The sequence below is a fragment of the Botryllus schlosseri genome, chromosome 11, assembly GCF_051294905.1.
Source record: "Botryllus schlosseri isolate E-star chromosome 11, Bs_hap1, whole genome shotgun sequence".
In the NCBI taxonomy this organism is placed as follows: domain Eukaryota; kingdom Metazoa; phylum Chordata; class Ascidiacea; order Stolidobranchia; family Styelidae; genus Botryllus; species Botryllus schlosseri.
The window spans coordinates 24,481,245-24,500,882 of NC_137246.1; the positions used below are offsets into that span (position 1 = coordinate 24,481,245).

A 19,638-nucleotide genomic window follows, 5' to 3' on the forward strand; every position below is an offset into this window, starting at 1 on the left:
TTATTGTCAACTCTCTTTCTCGCTCTTATCAAGTTACAACGAGAGGGAACTCGACTAAACAATTGGCAGCAAACATCTTTGTTCTATTGCAAGTATTTGTATTGATGCGAGTAATCGGGACGCGGTAATTCTCAGTCTGGACGTAAAATATTTGCTTTACGACAACGATGTACACTGCGATCAGCGTATATATCAGCACGATGCTTCATCACTCAAAGTTGAAGTGCGACGTTGAGTTACATAGTCGCAACGTCACACTCGAGGAAGAATTAGCCAGTATATAATTTCTCCTAAAAGTTATTAAATTGACCGTTTTTGCGCAGATAATTATTTGAGATACAGCACATCATCTTTTGCAATAAAGTTTATTCACAATGGCTACGACAGCGGCGGACGACCACGACCACGATCACGATCACGATGATGGACATCAGGAATACACAACCGCCATGAGTAAGATATGCATCAGTGATTGCGACCATGTCCCTCTCTCTAATTAACATCAGTATAAGGGGAAGAAACTAACACGTTTATGAAGTAATTATATATAGGCCCTATACTTGCTTAGATTTCGTTGACTTACAGGCGGTTTGGCAGTTCTTGTGCCAGTAGCAAGACTATTCCCGGCGAGATAGCGTAGTGGTATAATCCACCGCTGCAACACCAATGGGTTGCGGGTTCGAGTCCGACCGGGGTCGACTTCAAAATTCCTACCTAAGTGTTGTAGGTTTATCTAGGTTCCTCCTAACCATCTCATCCGTGTAATCGGTGTCTTATAAAAGCCTAGCCTAGAAGTAGGCCGTGCTACAAGTCGGCAGCTACGGAGAATGAAGAACAGTGGCCTGGTGTAAATGACCATAGTAGGGATGGTGTGAACCTCTAAAAGGTTCAGGTTCGTGTGAACGCGAACCTTTTTGAAAGGTTCTGTGTGAACGCGAACGTGAACCTCATGACGTCACGTGACGTCATATTGCTAATTCCAACCCTATATTAATGATCAATTGTACGCGATACCTAGCGACGACTCGGGCCACATAATGCCACAATGCTGTAGTACATATTGGTGTTTTAAATGTCGCCAAATGTATAAACTGAGGCAATCAAATGATATAATAATTCCATAAAATCAATATCTCTCGTCGCTTTGCCAACAATTGCGACGAGGACTTGCCAGGGAATATAAGCTTACGCCTTAACGGTCTAGGCCAGACCGTGCAATGTAGTCGGCGTCTGAGTATTGTTACATTGATATTGAACAAAGTGTAAAACAGGTTTCTATACTTGCCCCCGGTATTACCCCATTAACAAGTTATACGGCAGTAGCCAACACCTTAATCGCACGGATTTGGTTTTAATAATACAATAACATATGAAGCCAAGATTAACCCCGTACGCATGCTTGATTTTTTACATCACAAAACGATATTAATCTCATTGATTGGTTGAATAAGCATCATTCGCTGACTACATGTAGTGTATTTCGCTCGTGACGTTGTGGGATTGCGGGTCAAGCTCACAGCAGAGAGTCATATCTAGCTTTCCGTTTGTAATCACAAACGGAAAGCTAGATATTTCGAGCAAACTTTTGTAACAAGGCAAGTAAAATTTTTGAGATTGCCAAGGTGCATCCTCGTTTATTGTTGATTTTTTTTTATGCTGCCAGCGCCGTGCATAGAGTGGCCCGCAATTGAAATGCAATAAATTTGAACCAAAGATGTTATAATGAAGTGAAAATTGTAATATATGAAAAAGGTTCACAGTGCAGAACCTACCAAGGTTCTGTTGTGAACGCGAACCTCTAAATTTTCGAGGTTCACACACAGAACGCGAACGCGAACCTCACGTTCACACCATCCTTAGACCATAGTAGTCGACAAACACCATGAATAACACAAACAAACTATATTTCCGGTAAAAATTGGCAGATAAATCATTCAGTTGACCTAATGTAATGATGTCACTCAACTGCTATCAGTCGCATAAAAGATTGCACCAAAAATGCTTACAATCCAACGACGAGGATGAAGAAGTCACGACCCTACGTCTATGAAAAATGAAAATGCAAGATTAAATGCCACCACAGTATATATCAAGTGGCTTCGTTATCTTCTATTTCTTTTCATTCAGTGTGCATGATTTTTCTTTACATCGCCTAAGCACATTTGGGTGTCTGATTTCAAAGACTACTCCAAGTCGTTTCGACACCTTCCTATCTTTTCATTGTATCACAATCTTTTGATGTATTGATCTGATAAAATTGTTAATAATAAACGGAATGGAAGTCGTAAAATTATCACAAGCACTCACATCATACAAAACTGTATAGTCAAATTTCTCTATGTGATTATATGCGATACATGGATAAATTATGCAGTACAAAAGCAGCTGCTTAATCGTTCAATTGGTACGTCAAATTCATTCCAACTATTTGAGCGGATTATGAGCTTGAAAGCTTGGAATTCGGTGTAAAGTGTCAGGCTCAACCTCAATTTCAATGTAGGTTTCCAAATTCACCCCAGCAGATAATTCACTTTAACTATACTTTTTAGTATATGGCTACGGTACCGCAGCCGTCGCCATCATCAGCTGCCTCTCCGCATTGGGGATCATCTTATTTCCAACGTTGAAGAGTCGTTCCCATCAATATTTCGTACAATTCTTCATTGCACTTGGAGTGGGGACAATGACCGCCGACGCATTGGTGCACATTATACCTGAAGTAAGTCACTCTATGTATACATAACAGTCTACGAGATAGACAAGATTGTTGAGACGAATAGTATCTTAATAGAACACAGGTCAATATATGCAGTACACCAACGCATTTTAATTGTGAGCTGGAGGTTAAATTTTAGAATCAAAAGATATTTTCAATGTAACATGATACGAGCTTCAGATAATATAATTTGTTTGAGTACAGATAACTTCTCACACTGTCATCTATATAGGTAAAAAACCGATACCCGTTTACGCGTTAACCGATACCAATGACCCCTTTCAATGTATATTCGCAGCTCAGAACTTGGGGAGTCAAAGTATTTCTATAGATAGATGAGCAGATTGTGCAGGCACCATGCGTCAATATTGAACAGATTCAATTTCAGGGGATGGGGCAAAAATTGTGATTGCTATACCGTAGAAACTATAGGATTATTTTACTCCAATATATTTCGATCATTCACGTTGTAATTATAGAGAAAAATCGGCTAATAGTTAATTTATATCGTTATGTGTATTATGTTAGACTCGAACTTTACGAGTGATAGGAATAGGACGCTGTATATTTTTGTCCTTGATGTTTTGCGGCACACACCGACTCATGATATACATATACACGCGACATGTGCATACGCATATGCATGCCATGAGTGTATGATGTGCGTATGCGGCTGGGCAAGGAAGATGCCGAAATAGCAGAAATAGAATAGTAACTCTCACCACTGATATTGCCTATCTACACCAATATGTTTTGTAGGCTCTCGGTCTGCATAGCCACGCGCATGAAGAGGAAGATCACTCGGATCACGATCACGAAGAAGCCGCGACAGAAGAGATTGACCACACCGTTGTGGTCTGGAAAATGTCCGTTGTGTATGGCGGATTATTTTTATTCTTTGCCTTCGAAAACGGATTGAAAGTATGGAAAAGGGGACGAAAAATAGAACACCAAATGTATCCCCAGGTTTGTTTTGTACCATTAACCGGTATAATAGTCATGGCGTATAACTTGTAGATTGTAGATTGTAGAGTGTATATACTGCATTCACATTACACATATACAATATACAATGCAGCCAATATGGGACACTTTTGTCGCTTTTCATTCATTTATAAGCTTCACAGTATACACAAGTGCACAAATGCAGTTCCTGATAAAAGTCTATAACATCTACACATAACACCGTCTATCAAGTCGCAATAATGTATAAATGAGCTGAATAGTGTTGATGCATAAAAGTATGCAACTTTTGGGTCCCAAGATTCGACAATAGTCATGTCCTAATAACCAGATGAAGACTTTGCCTAAAATATCTTGCGTTAAATTCATCCTGGGATGCTAATAGTCATAACACTATGTAACTGAGATGCGGAGTATTATAACTTTGCAGCAATGATAATTTCAGGATAATTCTATTGCCGCACCGAGGCAAACTAAAGACGTCACCACTTTTACAAATGAGGCGGCTGATATCGACGTTATCGACGTGGAAGGGCCCACACCGAAATCGATAGCTGAAAAGATCGAGGTACTACACAGCAATGGCATCTGGTTATAGTAGATTATTAGATGGAGCTTTCTACACATAGATGAAACAGGAGAAATCAGAAAAATTAAACCTTTGCAATCCAACATATTTGAATGAATTGGCCAATGAATAGCTCATGCCTTTTCTATTTGCGGGTGTAGTGTGTCGGTCTATGAGTTGTTCGCTGAAGATACTTATGAGCGAGTAATATATTTGGAACAATTACAAACTATAAGAAGATACGGATGCTCGTGGGTTATTTTGCAAAGCTGGTCAGACAGCCGTACTTAATTTTCGTTGTGCATTCATTTCTTCTCAAATGACCGCGAAATGAATCGGAATACCAGACAAGCAAACTTTGTCTGTTATCCACCATTTTCATTTGGTCTCGTTTAAGTCCAGGCATAAACCATTTTGCTGTATCAATTGTTGGTTTGGAATAGCCTATAGGCCTACTTATTGATGGCGGCGTGGGTATTGAAAGCAGAGCTCTATTTCAGGTTTCCGTTCATAACGTGCAGCCCGAAACTGACAGTCCTGATAGAATCTATGTTTGCTGGAGTAAGTATAATTTAAATCAACTGATACGTGTGTATCACATCTTGTGCATCGCTATATCAAAGCCTGTTGTTGACCTATACAACTATAATCCTGTCAGCGTTTAATAAGGAGAAACCAATATCACCAGCTTTACAGTGACTATAAATATACCATATTGGGTTGACTTATCGCATCGCCCCTGTACGACTGTGTATATGTAGCTATAAACCTGATATAATAGGTCTACACTACATCTCAAGTCAATATCGCCCAAGTCGCTATACCGACGAAATATGGAAAATAGGCGATTTACGTGTAATCCTTTTTCTTGATCATTCCAGAATTCACTACAGTACTACTTACGGTGTTCATCGGAGATATTCTTCACAACTTTGCCGACGGTTTGGCGATAGGTGTGTCGTTCACAGCGTCGGCAACTGCCGGTATAGGAACTTCAATAGCAGTGCTTTGCCACGAAATTCCTCACGAATTTGGTATGTAAATGGTATATTTCTTTGACGCAACTGTTCTTGTAAATCTACAAAGCCTTGACTTTATAAATGACTCCTCATTTGTAAGCAGATGAGCGTTGACTGCTGACGTGAAAATGATAATTGGGGTTCATTTGACAGGCGATTTTGCAATCTATCTGAAGAACGGCGCTTCCAAATGGCAAGCCATCGGGTTGAATGCGGTCGCCGCATGTTGTGCCTTTGTTGGTCTTTATGTCGGAATTGCTGCAAGTCAAAATGAAGCAGCACGACAGTGGCTCCTTGCACTCGTCGCTGGGATGTTTCTGTATATCGCATTAGTTCAAGTGGTAGGATACTTTTACGAGTCTGCATAACTACGATCCTAAAACGATTGTTCTTTTTTCAGATGGTTGAGTTGCTACGTCCAATTGCGGAAAGTCCTATTCTTATCTTTACGATTCAAATAATTGGAATGCTACTAGGGTGGACGCTGATGTTGTTACTTGGCCTGTATGAAGAGGACATCGAAGCCAGTCTTGCATAAATGATACAGTATAATGCTACCTCCATTGTAATTACCACTCATTGTATATAATATGATATCTTCTTTCACAAATTTCCTTTTTTTAGTTACTCCGCACAGTGTTTTTAGGGACTGTCGCACTGTCGCACTTATTTTTGGTCGTAAAACATCCAGATATCTCTTCATGTGCGGCTAAGTGGGGACATTTGATGTACTAAAATGTCGATCACCGTACATGTAGTAAGATACTTTACCATCTATGCGAGCAAACTTTCATACTTTACGATAAGACTCAAGTGGTTGATATATTTGCAGGTTTTAATTCAAGTTATGGTTATCTTTATCCTGATGGTCGAATTTTCTATGGTTTCATCCTAATAAACTCTGAGACATTCGTAGTATTGATTACATTTCATTATATAGGTCTTGATGTATATATGTTAATTATCCAGAGGCCTATATATCTACAAACAGGCAAAGACACAAATACCAAGTATATTACCGACTTTTATTGACCAAAGCTTATGTTATGGGTAACGAACGTGATTTCCTTCGATGGATCCTGTAATTATAATAATGTACACATTTTCTGGTGTCAGGATATCTAATGTTCTTACCAAAATTGATCATAATCAATATGAATCAGCGGATATCCAAAAACTTGAACGAGTGTGATCAGTCGTATTACGTAATACCAGATGTTGCGGAATGAGCAAACATCTACTTTTTTCTACACGGATTGAAACACAGTTATATATATATATTACAGTACACTCCGTTCCGAATCACATCTTAAATTTAGCTGACCTTGGAGTTAATCAAACTACACCGTGCTAGCCTATAGATAGTTGAGACTATGGTGAAGCGACTATGGTAAAGCTTGATAACCGTTGGTATCTATCACGTCGTTTTTTAGAATGCTGAATGTGTAATTGTGCATGTGCAATTGTGCATGTGCATTGTGCAATGCAGTGTCCATAAATACATGACCTTTTCGACAGGACAATCCCATTCAGACGGTGTCGGGTTAAAATTCAGCTGGCCCTAAGGAACTATTGGCAAGTGACTGGTACAATGTGACGCCATAAAAGAAAATGGCGAGTAAATGTAGGGTTTACGCTGCACGGGAAATATGGTAGTTGTAGCAGGCACAAAAAAGATTCTGGAAATATTAAGAATTAGTATGAAAAAAACGTTTATCAACTAGATTCTATGGACCAACACATAATAATCGCGAGTATTAAGTTGATTAAAATGAAGTGTCATTATTATAAGTTACTGGATCAATTACGTCAAAGATATTCCTGTAAAGAGACTTCGATATTATTTTGAGACCGCCAGACAAAATTGAAAGTGCAGAATGTTGATGCGTTATTCGAAAATCCTCATCTCGTGAAGGAAATCTATTGTACAATGTGGTCGATTTGAAATGGTGGGGATGTGGTTGGCTTTAGCGTAGTCATGAACTTATCGCGGGCTTCCTTACGGGCGGTCCATCGTTGGCGACTCCTTAATTGCAGGCATAGTTCAACATTATTGGTAACGGCAAGGCGCAACGATTGCCGAAAAGTGTCGAACACAACTATCACAGTGCTAGTTAGCTATATACTCAGTTCTATAGCGTCGTAATCAGAAATGTTTTGAAGCGATGAAATTATTACACGAAAAACTAATTTGGAATGAAAATATAGGTAACTTTCTCTTATTAGACACAGAATAATATGAAAAAAACATTGGCCTACAGCTATAACATTTGAGTTGCTGGATTTTGAACTGGCGTAATGGCTCTGCTCTGCAGTCTGCATCCAGCTAAAAACCAGACAAGGCGATGGCATTGGCCGTTCTGAATAAGCTTCCTAATAGGAATTCGATGACTGTACTTTGCTGTACTATCATCGTATATGTGACGTCCCAATCGAATGAAACGTCTTACAGCGCTGAGCTTCCTTTCTAAAGACACATATTGTTCATACGCCTTGCTGCATATAAAAAGTGTTATATTGGATATTTGTGTGTGAACAGGATTAATTTAACTTTACGAATAGATATTATTAACGAAGCACTGATATGACAGCAACTAGCAGCATCAACCCCGAGACTTCTCAAGACACGACACGTTCAGATGATAGTGACGAATACACTAGCGCAATGGGTGCGTGGCCTACTAAGTATCTAATATACACTATACATACGAATGGACGATTTTGCATAGGATTATTGACATTATCAGCGCTTTTATCATGCATTTCAGATTGACTCTCTTCGTGAGACCGAAGTTTTATAATTTGACTCATAAGTGTAGTTAATTTCAAGATCGGAGTTATTTTTGCTGTATACACATTACACAATCTCGTCGACACCTGAAAAGTAGCTGGTTAGCCTATCTGGTTTTATCCTTCGCTACTTAACCTGTAAACTCTCGGTAGGAACGTGTATAACAGCAGACTATAGGACGACTAAATCATTCTACTTGTCAAATTAGAGCGAAATACCCGTAACCAAAGTCTAATCTAATTTGTTAAATGTTACTGTGATCCCATTTTAATTCTAATGTAATGTCTGGCTTTCCTAGAAACGCTACATGAGAACTGTATAGTGCGAGACTATAGCCAAGCTTGGTGTACATATATTTTCCATTCTGATAAGCATATGAGCAATGGGCATGAACTCTGATTTGATATGAACTTGACTTTTTTGTATCTCTTTCTTATTCGAAATTTACTCCAATTTCCAAGTTTTTGCGAATTCAGTAGTTCCAATCTAATCTTAGAAAAGCTAAAAAATTTCTGGTTGTCCAACTTTTCATGAAAAGTACCTAAACCTTTGCAGAGAAAATAAAAATGACTTTCTGACGGTTGGTTTACTAAATTAAAACCAAATCATCACGGCGTTGAAAGTGATGTCTTGAGCCTTAAAGTCTTGTATGTAGTCAGTAAAGTATAATCTCCAGCCGTTCGCCAAGGATGGATTGGCACGCCTGCGCGTTGAAGTTACAGTAATTGCCATGTGTTTCAGTGTACGGATACGGAACTGCAGCCGTTGCAATTATCAGTAGCCTCGCGTTGCTGGGTATTTTGCTATTCCCTACGCTGAAGAATCGTTCGCACGTGTACGTCTTGCAGTTTTTTATAGCCCTGGGAGTAGGGACGATGGCTGCAGATGCACTGATACACGTTATTCCCGACGTAAGCTTGTGCTTTATGTAAAATCGATCTGCCGGACCTTGGCAATAAGCGAATCTTCCATATCAGACTTATTCATACACAATCCGACAGCAACGCAGCGACTATACTCGGACTCTTAAATACCGCGTTGTAATACAGATGCCAATTTCCATTCATTACTATTGTCATTGATTGTTTAGGTTTAGAATGACTGAATGCTGTGCTTATCATCTTATCTAAATCTCCATTTGAAAATGAACCTTGATTGATAATTTAGCAGTCATATAGCCGGTATGTGTACATTTCCCCATTGTGTTATTATGAAATCACAGGACACTATGTTCTCAATTTCAATTTACATACTGACAGGTGATTGGCCTGCCCGGGGCTGATGACGAAGGGGATGACGGAGAACATACCATAATTGTGTGGGAAATGTCTGCAGTGTTCGGAGGAATTTATATCTTCTTTTTTCTTGAGAATGGCTTAAAAGCATTGCGAAGATATCGCGCAATCAAAAACAAAGTGTTACACAGTGTAAGGAACTCTGAAAGACTATGTTCACTCTGGGTGTTGGGCACCGCCACCATAATCATAGTCAGAACATCCATTCCGTACCAATAATATATGACTGCTGTGATATAACTGTGGGGCCGACGACGATTTCGAGGTTTCCAACCATTCCATCCATATCGGATGCAAATCGTCCGTAGGCTCATACTAAAAGTATGTACAAAATTATGGGATAATTAAGAAACTTGTTAAAGAAAACAATCTTTAATGGCATTTATACTTATACTTAGGGTCGTATTTAAAACAAAAATATATTTAAACAAACATGTGTAAAAATGGTCCTTGTTCAAAACATGTTGTTATTGTTGTTTTTTAGCCACGACGTCACAATCCATTAACGTCACAATGGATTGACATTGACAATTGAAAAGATAGGGTAAATATGGCTCCTTCGACGAAAAAAAACTCTTGACCGCTGTCATAAAGCGACAAAAATATCTTTAAACGGGACTACTTCGCTATGCAGCGATTTTACGGTCGGCGGTCATCATCAGCAGAACACCCAGTCCGTACCAATGATATATATCTACATGCTACAACTGTTGGAGCGACGGCGATTTCAAGGGTTCCAGTCTCCCCACATCGTAAACGTCGACTAATTTTGGGTGCGAATCGGCCGTAGGATCATACGACAGTTTTTCGAAAGTATTTTCACAATTATCGCATAATTATATAATTTCTTTTTTCAAAAAGGCATTTTTTTAAAAACACTGCAACAATGCAACCCTACTTATACTACTTACGGAAATACATATAGCCTGTGCTTAATATAAAACTGTTCAGTGTTCACCGTCATAGAAATCCCTGTCGCACATTTGTTGAGGTTATTATTAAGTTATGTAATCTGTCATTGTACGAGGAACAAAAATGTTAGATATCGTATCATAGGTGTTGATCCAGCGAACAACATTGTGTTGAATTTTGCAGGATGGAACGGAGGCAGAGGTTTACGGTAACAAATCAGTTGTTGAGAGCTCCCCAGACCTGGTATGTTATGAGTTTATGGGACATCGAACCATTTTAGTGTTCTGCTTGTTCTGCGATTAATTACACAGGTCAATTCAGACGCCAATAAACTACATCCTGTATATTGTCATATGTAACCAATTTAACAAACTACACCGTGTTGTGCACACTTCGCAGTCATATTAGGTGCACTCTTTTCGAAAACGACTGTGTACTCACCTCAAGAAAGCTACTCAAGTAGAAGTAGAGGTAGCGACGCAAAAATCTACTCAAGTACGAGTAGAAGTAGTAATTTTTAAAGGAACTTCAAACTACTTCATATGTATAAGTAGAATTGACTGGCTTTAAATCTACTCAAGTAAGTAAGTAGTTTTAGAAACGGTCGTAATTCGTTCGCAAGGAGCTATGCGGAAGGTGCAGACAGCTTGATTCGTATTCATGCATCCCAGGAGATATCAATTTTCGACAGAATAAGCATACGTTCGCATCATGGGATCTACATTATAGCATTGATATGAAAATGCGATACCAACCCTTTGTTTACTCGAACACCCCGTTTTAGAAAATATCATGACATGGCGCCTTACCTCAAATTATACGGCCCGTAGTTTAGGCGACGAGCAATACGGAGAAGTTGTATCAGATACGGTTTCAACACTTTGCGTGATGACTATAGGCCTGTACGTTAATAAAAAATATGGTGGATCGTAAAATTGGCACATATTGTAGCTATTTCATGTCTTTTGTCCAGAAAGTTTCGAAGGTGGTCTGCTAAAACAGGCGTAACGTTCAACGAAGCCGGAGTCCACTTTCCCAGATTATGACGCGTCGTTGGCTGCTAGATTACGATATGATACGTAATTGCCAGATTGTCAAACGGTAGTTTCATTAAGCGTTATTGTGGGCCATATTTACTATAATGAAATATTTGATATGGGCGATAATGTGTGTGAGCGGAGCCACGCAATCCGGTACCTCAATTATATTCACCGATACTTTCGTGGAAACATATTTTTCATTGCATAACTACTGTGCGCGAAGCGCAACAAAATTTCTGGGCTTTACTTGACTTTTATGAAAATTAAATGTTGGTACTCCGTGAGAACAGTCCCGAAATTCCTCGGACTAACTTTCTTATTGGAGGATTAAACAACTTCTACTTGACAAACTGAAAATAGCGAAAAGAAAGTAAGTAGACCTCAAAATATAACGAAGTAGAAGTAGCAAAAACTAGATCTACTTCAGTATGTTCCAGAAGTAGAGGAAAACTACTTGAGTACTTCGAAAAAGTAGAAGTATTTCGATACTGACCACCTGTGGTATTCACACCCAAAAGGTGGTAGCCAACACGAAAACAGAACCTGAATTATGTTGCGGTTATAAATCCTATACGTTCCTATGCGCATGTACCCTCCTATACTTACGTACTTGCAAGCATCATTTGGATTAGAATATTGTGTTTGATTTATAATGTGGTGCGATTCTGGTTGGTTTCGTGTACCGCGGGTGTGTAATCAACCCCATGTGACTTTTTCTTATTGGGAGCTCAGAATTGCTGAATCTACACTGCGTATTTCTCTGGAAGGTCCATAATATTTAATTAACCTGCGCTCATTTATCATAATTTCCAGGAAAGGCGAGTGCACAGACGAAAACATGTTGTTTTCGGGAAAGTCTTAGTACTGTTTGGTTTCATAGTGCAATGACCAAACCCAATGGCTAATCCACTTCCGAACTATTGCTTTCATACAGAATTATAGAGTTAGCATTACGCAAGCACAGACAACATAACACTCAGGAGCAAGAACATAAATTTTGTCACGGGAAATGTTTGATTAGGCTACGTACCGTTGTCCCGAATCTCAACGAAGTCACACAATGGGAGAGAGAGAATCTTTATTTGTCAACCGTGTAAATCAATAGCATACGTAACGAAAATGCGATTTGGCGAACTGTGATATAGCCTACATATAAGCATGATATATAGGGAGGCGAATGAATGTAACTATATCTTACGCTTGCCACAAAGGGAGGTGAACATTTGCACACGACCCTAACATGACCCATGACGAATTTAACTCAGGATTTACTGCTAAGCTTTACCAATCATCGTGTGTGTGTGTGATGTGTGAGAGAGAGAAATGGAGAGGATTTATTAATTAGTCCAGCCGTAAAGAAAATCACATTATCTAATGAAAATAATAACAAAGGAAATCTAGCGATGCAGGTCAGCCTGTGATCGATATTTTTTCGGATATAGGGTCAACTGGTCTGATTATTCACAGTTCTTAAAAATAACAAATGTTATATAGAAATTTATACCTCATAGTACAAAATGAAAATCGAGTGTTATCATAATGTCTGAAGTGACTCTTGGAAATACAGAACTTCAATATATATTTAGATAATATAAGCTACTCATATTGAAATAAAGCCGAATATGTTCGGCTAACACTTGTCAGGTCTAATTGTCACAACTAGTTCTTATTTTCGATTCTCTACTAGCTGCTGACGATTGCCCCTGACGAGTATTAGCGGATAATATTCAGGTCCAATTCAAAATAAATGTAATATTCAATCATCGTATCTTATTTTTATTTATATTTTTATTTATCTTTCTTCAATGCAGTCAATTAATATGTCTATGCCCGAGTTTGACAGGGAACGGAGCATTGAGTGACGCAGTATCGTAGAACTAAAGCGTATAACTTATATGGCGGTTCGCGGCGCCGTATACCCATTTTGAGTTGCTAATCCCTGAATTAAAGAAAAGTAATTCACATAAATCATATGCTCACACGGATGCACATTACCCACAATCTGCCGGGTTACGCTATTTTGCTACTTCAGAACGCAAATAAACTATTATAGTCAATGTATATTTGAATGAATATGCATGGTCTTATTAGCCATGGCACAGTGGTTCGCGTTATTCCATCACAGGAGAACTCGGAAGATAGCGAGACTGTCAATATTCCGCCAGATGAAATTGACGAACACCATGATCGTGTTTGTCTAGGTATGGCACTCTATAAATATTTATACAGCAAGGTACAGCTGACAATTCTAATGTTGTCGCAGGGTTCAACACGGTGATACTGACCGTGTTTGTAGGCGACGCCTTACACAACATAACTGATGGCATCGCTATTGGAGTATCTTTCGCGGAATCCGCCACTGCCGGAATCGGAACGACCATAGCAGTGCTTTTTCATGAAATTCCACACGAACTTGGTGAGTTCAATGATACGGCATCTCTCTGTTTTGTCAATAATCAATACTAGTCAACCATCAAGTTTACCGATTCACGACCTGACATATCTATCTCGCCTTTTATGTCATCTTCTTTTACTTTTCATTCCGTGTGCATGCCTCCTTTTCACATCGCCTAGGCCAGGTGGACGTCTGATTTCAAAGACTGCTCCAAGTCGTTTCGACACCTTCTTATCTTTTTATTGTATCGCAGTCTTGTGGTGTATTGAAATGATGAAATTGTTCGTAATAAATTGAAATTGAATTAAAAATTGGTAGCTCACTGTATCAGAGTAAATCTTATTTAAAAGCGACTAATTTGCCATCTCTGCTCGAGTACTCGGTAATCTACGCCGAAAGTAATGACAATAGGGTTAAGCGATCCACGATATGGCAGCAGAGTGCGAACTTCTTTTAGCTACTCAAGCAACTGAAGCACGTACTTAAACATACAACAATACCCAAAAGCGTTTGCGACCTCAGTGCAATATGAGCCAGTGGTTCTTAGCCTTTACCAGACAAGGGAACCCTTACGATTATAATCTGCAAGCCTTCTGGAATCCCAAAGTTTCGCTGAGTCATACCACAATTCACAATACACATCACATTACTGTATATTACTGGTGCACAAAATGAACTGCGTATTAACAGAATGTGAAAGTAAGAAAACCCTTATCCACACAACATGAAAACAATGTAATGAATTGCAAATCAGTGTGAATTCTACTGTTACCATTCAGAGATGCCAGTTCAGAAATGCGAGGCTTCACCTAGGAAAGTGTCAGTGTATAATGTATATTGTTCGGTCCAAACATATAACAGCGTGATACCAATAACGTCATTACAAATGAACTAATCCAGCGGTTCCCAAATCCCAACGTGAGCGATATCGCTCCCCAGTGCGATATTATGACAAACAATGGGGGCGGAAATACCAAATGGGACGACTGGGGGGCGCTAGGGAGCGAAAATGTTATAAGGTCCAGAGAGACATATTTAATCAACACGGTCGAAAAATGCAAGTGAATACGCCTTCAATATTCACTTCAATAATCGTCGGATTATATTCTCATGTGCCCAACACACACACACACGTAATGTACAATGCGATATACAAGACACACAATGCGATGTAATGAACAGATACGGGGACGCCGAACGACCAACCAGTTCGGGCCTCTTAAACTGGCATCCCCCCGACCTGTGCCCGACGTCACAGTCTTCTTCGAGCTTGTTCTTTCTTCACGGAAACCGGTTTTCCGAGCACCTACCACCAGCGATTAGAATTAGGCTACGTGAATGAATTTCCCGGTTATATTTCCGCTTTTTTCCGATCGGTAAATATGGGCGGGAGGGGGCAAATTTGTGACGATATTGATAAGGGAAATCACTTAGCTAATCAATCTTGGAGATAGGATTGGCGTTTCAGAAGGACTGGGGCTTTAATTTAGAACCCGCAACCTCTCCTGCGTACGCAACTGCACGGTGCACACAAAGTACCACCACAACAGTCACGATTCACTTTCCGATGGGACGTAATTGCCTGCAACCGAGGATGGCCAATGCGGGCGCATCATCACGAATCACATATATGAGTTGGGTGTGTGTCTTTACCTCCAGAGAACCCCGGGAACACCGGCTAAGGATCACTGGTATAAACAGCAAGCGCGATTATATATTTGAACTGAATTTAAAGGCGGTAAATAGATCGTGCATAGGTTTTCTCAACCATAATTGGTTCCAGATGTCGAAAATATGTGATAAATATTTTGCTCTCGACTTGGTATTTAGGTGATTTCGCTATCTTCATACAAAATGGCGCTTCTAAATGGAAGGCGATCGGACTGAACCTGTCGGCAGCTTGCTTCGCATTCATAGGACTGTACTTGGGAATCGCCGTGGGTCAGAACGAGGCTGCCCGATTGTGGATTTTGGCCTTTGTGGCGGGAACATTCCTTTACATTGCCCTGGTGCAGGTGGTAAGTCGCTTTAAACCCGTTGTATTCTTCACCTGTACATTGCGGAGCCAAGCGACTTAACAATTACCAATTGTTGTTCGTTACAGATGTCTGAGATGACGCGGCAGTTATGCGAAAACCCGGCACTTCAATTTCTTCTTCAGAACATAGGGTTACTCTTGGGATGGACTGTTATGTTGTTGTTGGGTCTTTATGAGGGTGCGATTGAAGAAAGTTTTTCTTGAAATACAATCGGTGCGTTTATTATCGTGCGTTCATAGGCAATCGAAAAGTCATTATTTGTTTACCGCTTTTATTTTCAAATACATGTTTAAATATCTCTAATTACTTCATATTAATGTTATTGCCTTAATCAATTCTCTCTCTATCTCACTCTTTCCACATTCGAATTATTGGAAGTCACTTTTTCAAAAGATTATAGCTTACTACTATATACACAATAAATTGAAATGTCTACTACGGGATTTTAAGACCATATATAGTCTGTAGATTTGAAGCGTCTCATTAACCTTGAAGACACGAAAAAGGCCATCCATTTCCCGAGCCATCGTCACGGCCTCATTACATGTGTAGTTCGCGTATCTTCCGTGTGGCTTAGGTATTATAGTATATATACGGATGGACCCCAATTTAAGAACTCCTGAACTATATGAACTAGTAAGTATAGGCAAGAAAACTCTAAACTGGATAGTTTGTTGGTGCAATTTCACCATTTCACCTCTAGGCACCCACTAAAAGGTAAACATAGGTTATCGCCGCACCCTACCACTTCGAGTACAATGAGTGCAAGTTTTTGTTGAGCAACCCACGTCATCACTCTGAGCCAAGCTTTTAAACAGAATTGTTCTCCCCATATATGTGGTTTCAAATTGAAGTGGGAAGTGCGAACACTATTTCAGCAGCATTCAGTTGTCTCAGAAAGCCACCGTATTAAAACTAAAAGATTTCCCGGTGGTATCGATCGAGGTCACGCGTCTGCATTTACCGCCCGATTGCCTTTTCGTCGCACGAAGGGTCTTGAACTCGGTACCAAGTTTCAGGTTCTGACTGTTCAAAGTCAAGTTATATATAGAATATTAATCTCAATAATCAGTGGTTGCATTAACAATAAACTATTTTGTTTTTGTGGCAGAAATTCCGGACACTCTTTAGCGCCTGCTAGCGGGATTTACAATGAGGTATGAACAAAATGTCTCGTAATATGACGTCACACTAGCAAAGCTTTGCCTATCGACAGTGGTGGCCCTATGAACGGGGGGGGGGGGGAGACTTACCGGGGGGGGGCCTATAAGTATCTATCCGTAACTTCTGGACCCCCCTTCCGCATCGGTTATTATTATCTATCTTTCACCGCCGCAAAGGTTTGCCCACGTGCTGGATTCGGCTATGTCTATTTTGCATGTGTGCAAGGATAGACTACATCAAAACTAAGTAATTCTACCGCATGCAGAGACGTGATGATCATCGGGATACGGGACTTTTCTAACGAATGCAGTGATTTGATGATGATTGACACATCTGTACGGAATCATATTCTTGCTTGGTACACGCATTTCCATGTTTATTCGTCATTATCCTTGAAAAAAACGCAAAATCCAAATAGGGGGGGGGCTTCGACCAGGGGGGGCGGGCGACCGCCCACCTCGCCCACCCCAAAAGCCACCACTGCCTATCGACTGTATACAGAAGTGGAACATAGGTCCTGAATTGGGCCATCATTAACGTGAGCTCTGGTGTTTGCTATGGTCTGCAGCTGATTTCTACACGGGCCGGATGAAATCGGCCGTGTATTTGACAGCTCTGGTAATACTGCTATACTGTTAGGTCGGTACAGTCATGTGCGTGTGTGTTGTAACCAGGACCGAAAACACATTTTTCAGCCTCCTCCGCCCAAAAAACACTGATCTTGGGGCCAACATCAGGTAATCGATGCAACTTATTGGAGGCTTACTATATGCATCTGATTGTTAAATTATGTGAATGAATTCTGTCGATAATATTGGTTCTTCCATATATTACTATAAAATGCACCAGCAGGTTACAGATTCAGAGGTTTTCAACAGTTTATGGTCGCGACTCCATTTCCAAATTGAAAATGTTCCGTAGCCCAGCTGAAAATTTGATAAGCGGATTACAAAAAAGTTCAGCTTGCCCAGACTTGCTCACGGCCTATTTTGGAAGCTTATTACGTTCAACATCTTCGCGATCCCAAGAATAAAGAAAGGCAAACGACCAGGTTTAGAACCAGCGTCTTTGATCAGAGCATCCAAACGACCTTAACCGATTTTAGGAATACACCGCTCTTTTATAATTGCGATTACAATTAGACTTATTCTAGTATAAATGATGGTTATTTTTATTTATTTTATGATACGTTTTCTGCGAGTCTCCATATTTAAATTAATACATACTACACTAAATAGCGCACAGCGCGAAGAAAAAAATTAAATAGCATTAACTGCCTAAAAATAGTACTGTTTATGTTGATTAACGAAGAGAATTCAGCCTATGCATCAAGCCGTCAAAATTCCGGACATTTTAGAATTTTATTTCAGAATTTCCTCTCAGACACAGTTTGAATAGTGAAATTCCGGACGTATCGCAACCCTATACCATAAACAATCGATGCCATACTCAATACAGCATATGCGCTGCGATCAATGCGAGTACAAGACACCATGAACATACGGGAGGGTGTCGAAACCACCACGACCACATCAATCCAGCGACCACCTTGGCCTAGACTAGAGCAAAGGTTTTCATACTATGGGCCATTGCCTTGTTTAGAGCGATCAACAGTGCTTCTCTGCTATACAGCAGCGGTTTCCAACTTGGGGGTTCTTTATTTAAGAGTAATCAGTTTCCCGAATAGGCCCTTGAGTAGAGGTCTATAGGCCAGCATTTCCTATCTTTTTCAGGGTAGCGACCCACTCCTAACGCACGTTATATTGTGCGATCCACAATGAGATACGACCGAACTAATGACAACCAACGTTCCCTCTAACCTGCGCGCGTGCGAGGTGTTGACGAAGTCTGCGTGCAAAGAAAAATCTGGGCCGGGCACAGAAAAAAATTATCATCACATCTTCCGCAGAAGGCATAAATGATCATGATCATTAGACCAAACTGACGACAATTTTCGATGTACAAATGTATTAAATTAGGGTTACCATATTTTGGAATCGGGAAAGGATAACAATTTTTCAAAATTTTCAGACTAACCCTAAGTAAATGAAGTAAAATGCGATGAAAATCTTGAACGTCAACGTTGAAGTTTCGGGAAAATCTTGGGATTTGGGAGTCTAGTCAAAGCGATGACCCTTTCTTTAGTCAACACATTGTCCTATGAGTTGGTGAGTGCGCGCAGCCTCGTGAAAAATTAGAGGGAACATGGATGAGAACGTAATTCAACGCAAAATACTTCGTGTAAGTGCTACTAGCCGCCGACAAGCGACGATTCGGGACCAGGGAATACTAGTGTATCAAGCAGATAATTAATACGCGTAGCAGGTGATTACAAACAAGAAAGCGCGTATCCAATCAGTAATTCGTTTCTAACGTTGAAAACAATGATGGCGTCACGGCAATTGGTTGCTGATTAAAGTGGCAAAACGGGCTAGATTGCTTGATTTCCCGATCAATGTTTGCAAAGCCTTTGGAGAAAGGAATGAATTCCATGAACAATGAACAATATGCGCAATTTCGCGCTCCAATCAAAATGACTGTCACGAAAATCTGACTCACGAATTATTATGAGCACGGGTACGTGGCTTGTAGCGCATATGGGCGCAACAACAATTCAACTTAGATAATGTTGGTTGATTGAGATAAGGTATTTGGCATATCTGGCAAATTGTATAGAAAACTGTAACATTTAGGGAGGGGATCATGAAGTTGGATTATTGATAAAGTCGATTATCG

At 40.0% G+C, this 19,638-nt stretch overlaps 2 protein-coding genes across 2 annotated transcripts; both read left to right on the top strand.

Annotated features, from left to right (window-relative positions):
* The first annotated feature begins 233 nt into the window (after positions 1-233).
* LOC145451002 (zinc transporter ZIP12-like) lies at positions 234-6,181 on the top strand. Its single transcript, XM_080329493.1, has 8 exons — positions 234-453; positions 2,550-2,719; positions 3,476-3,682; positions 4,125-4,247; positions 4,748-4,808; positions 5,129-5,281; positions 5,420-5,607; positions 5,667-6,181. The coding sequence occupies exons 1-8, from the start codon at positions 375-377 to the stop codon at positions 5,802-5,804; spliced, it is 1,119 nt and encodes a 372-aa protein (XP_080185619.1). The 5' UTR covers positions 234-374; the 3' UTR covers positions 5,805-6,181.
* Positions 6,182-6,326: 145 nt separating this feature from the next.
* LOC145451006 (zinc transporter ZIP12-like) lies at positions 6,327-16,176 on the top strand. Its single transcript, XM_080329495.1, has 8 exons — positions 6,327-7,935; positions 8,799-8,968; positions 9,317-9,484; positions 10,448-10,507; positions 13,430-13,505; positions 13,568-13,720; positions 15,530-15,717; positions 15,804-16,176. Exons 1-8 carry the CDS (start codon positions 7,851-7,853, stop codon positions 15,939-15,941), a joined length of 1,038 nt encoding a protein of 345 aa, XP_080185621.1. The 5' UTR covers positions 6,327-7,850; the 3' UTR covers positions 15,942-16,176.
* The last annotated feature ends 3,462 nt before the right edge of the window (positions 16,177-19,638 follow it).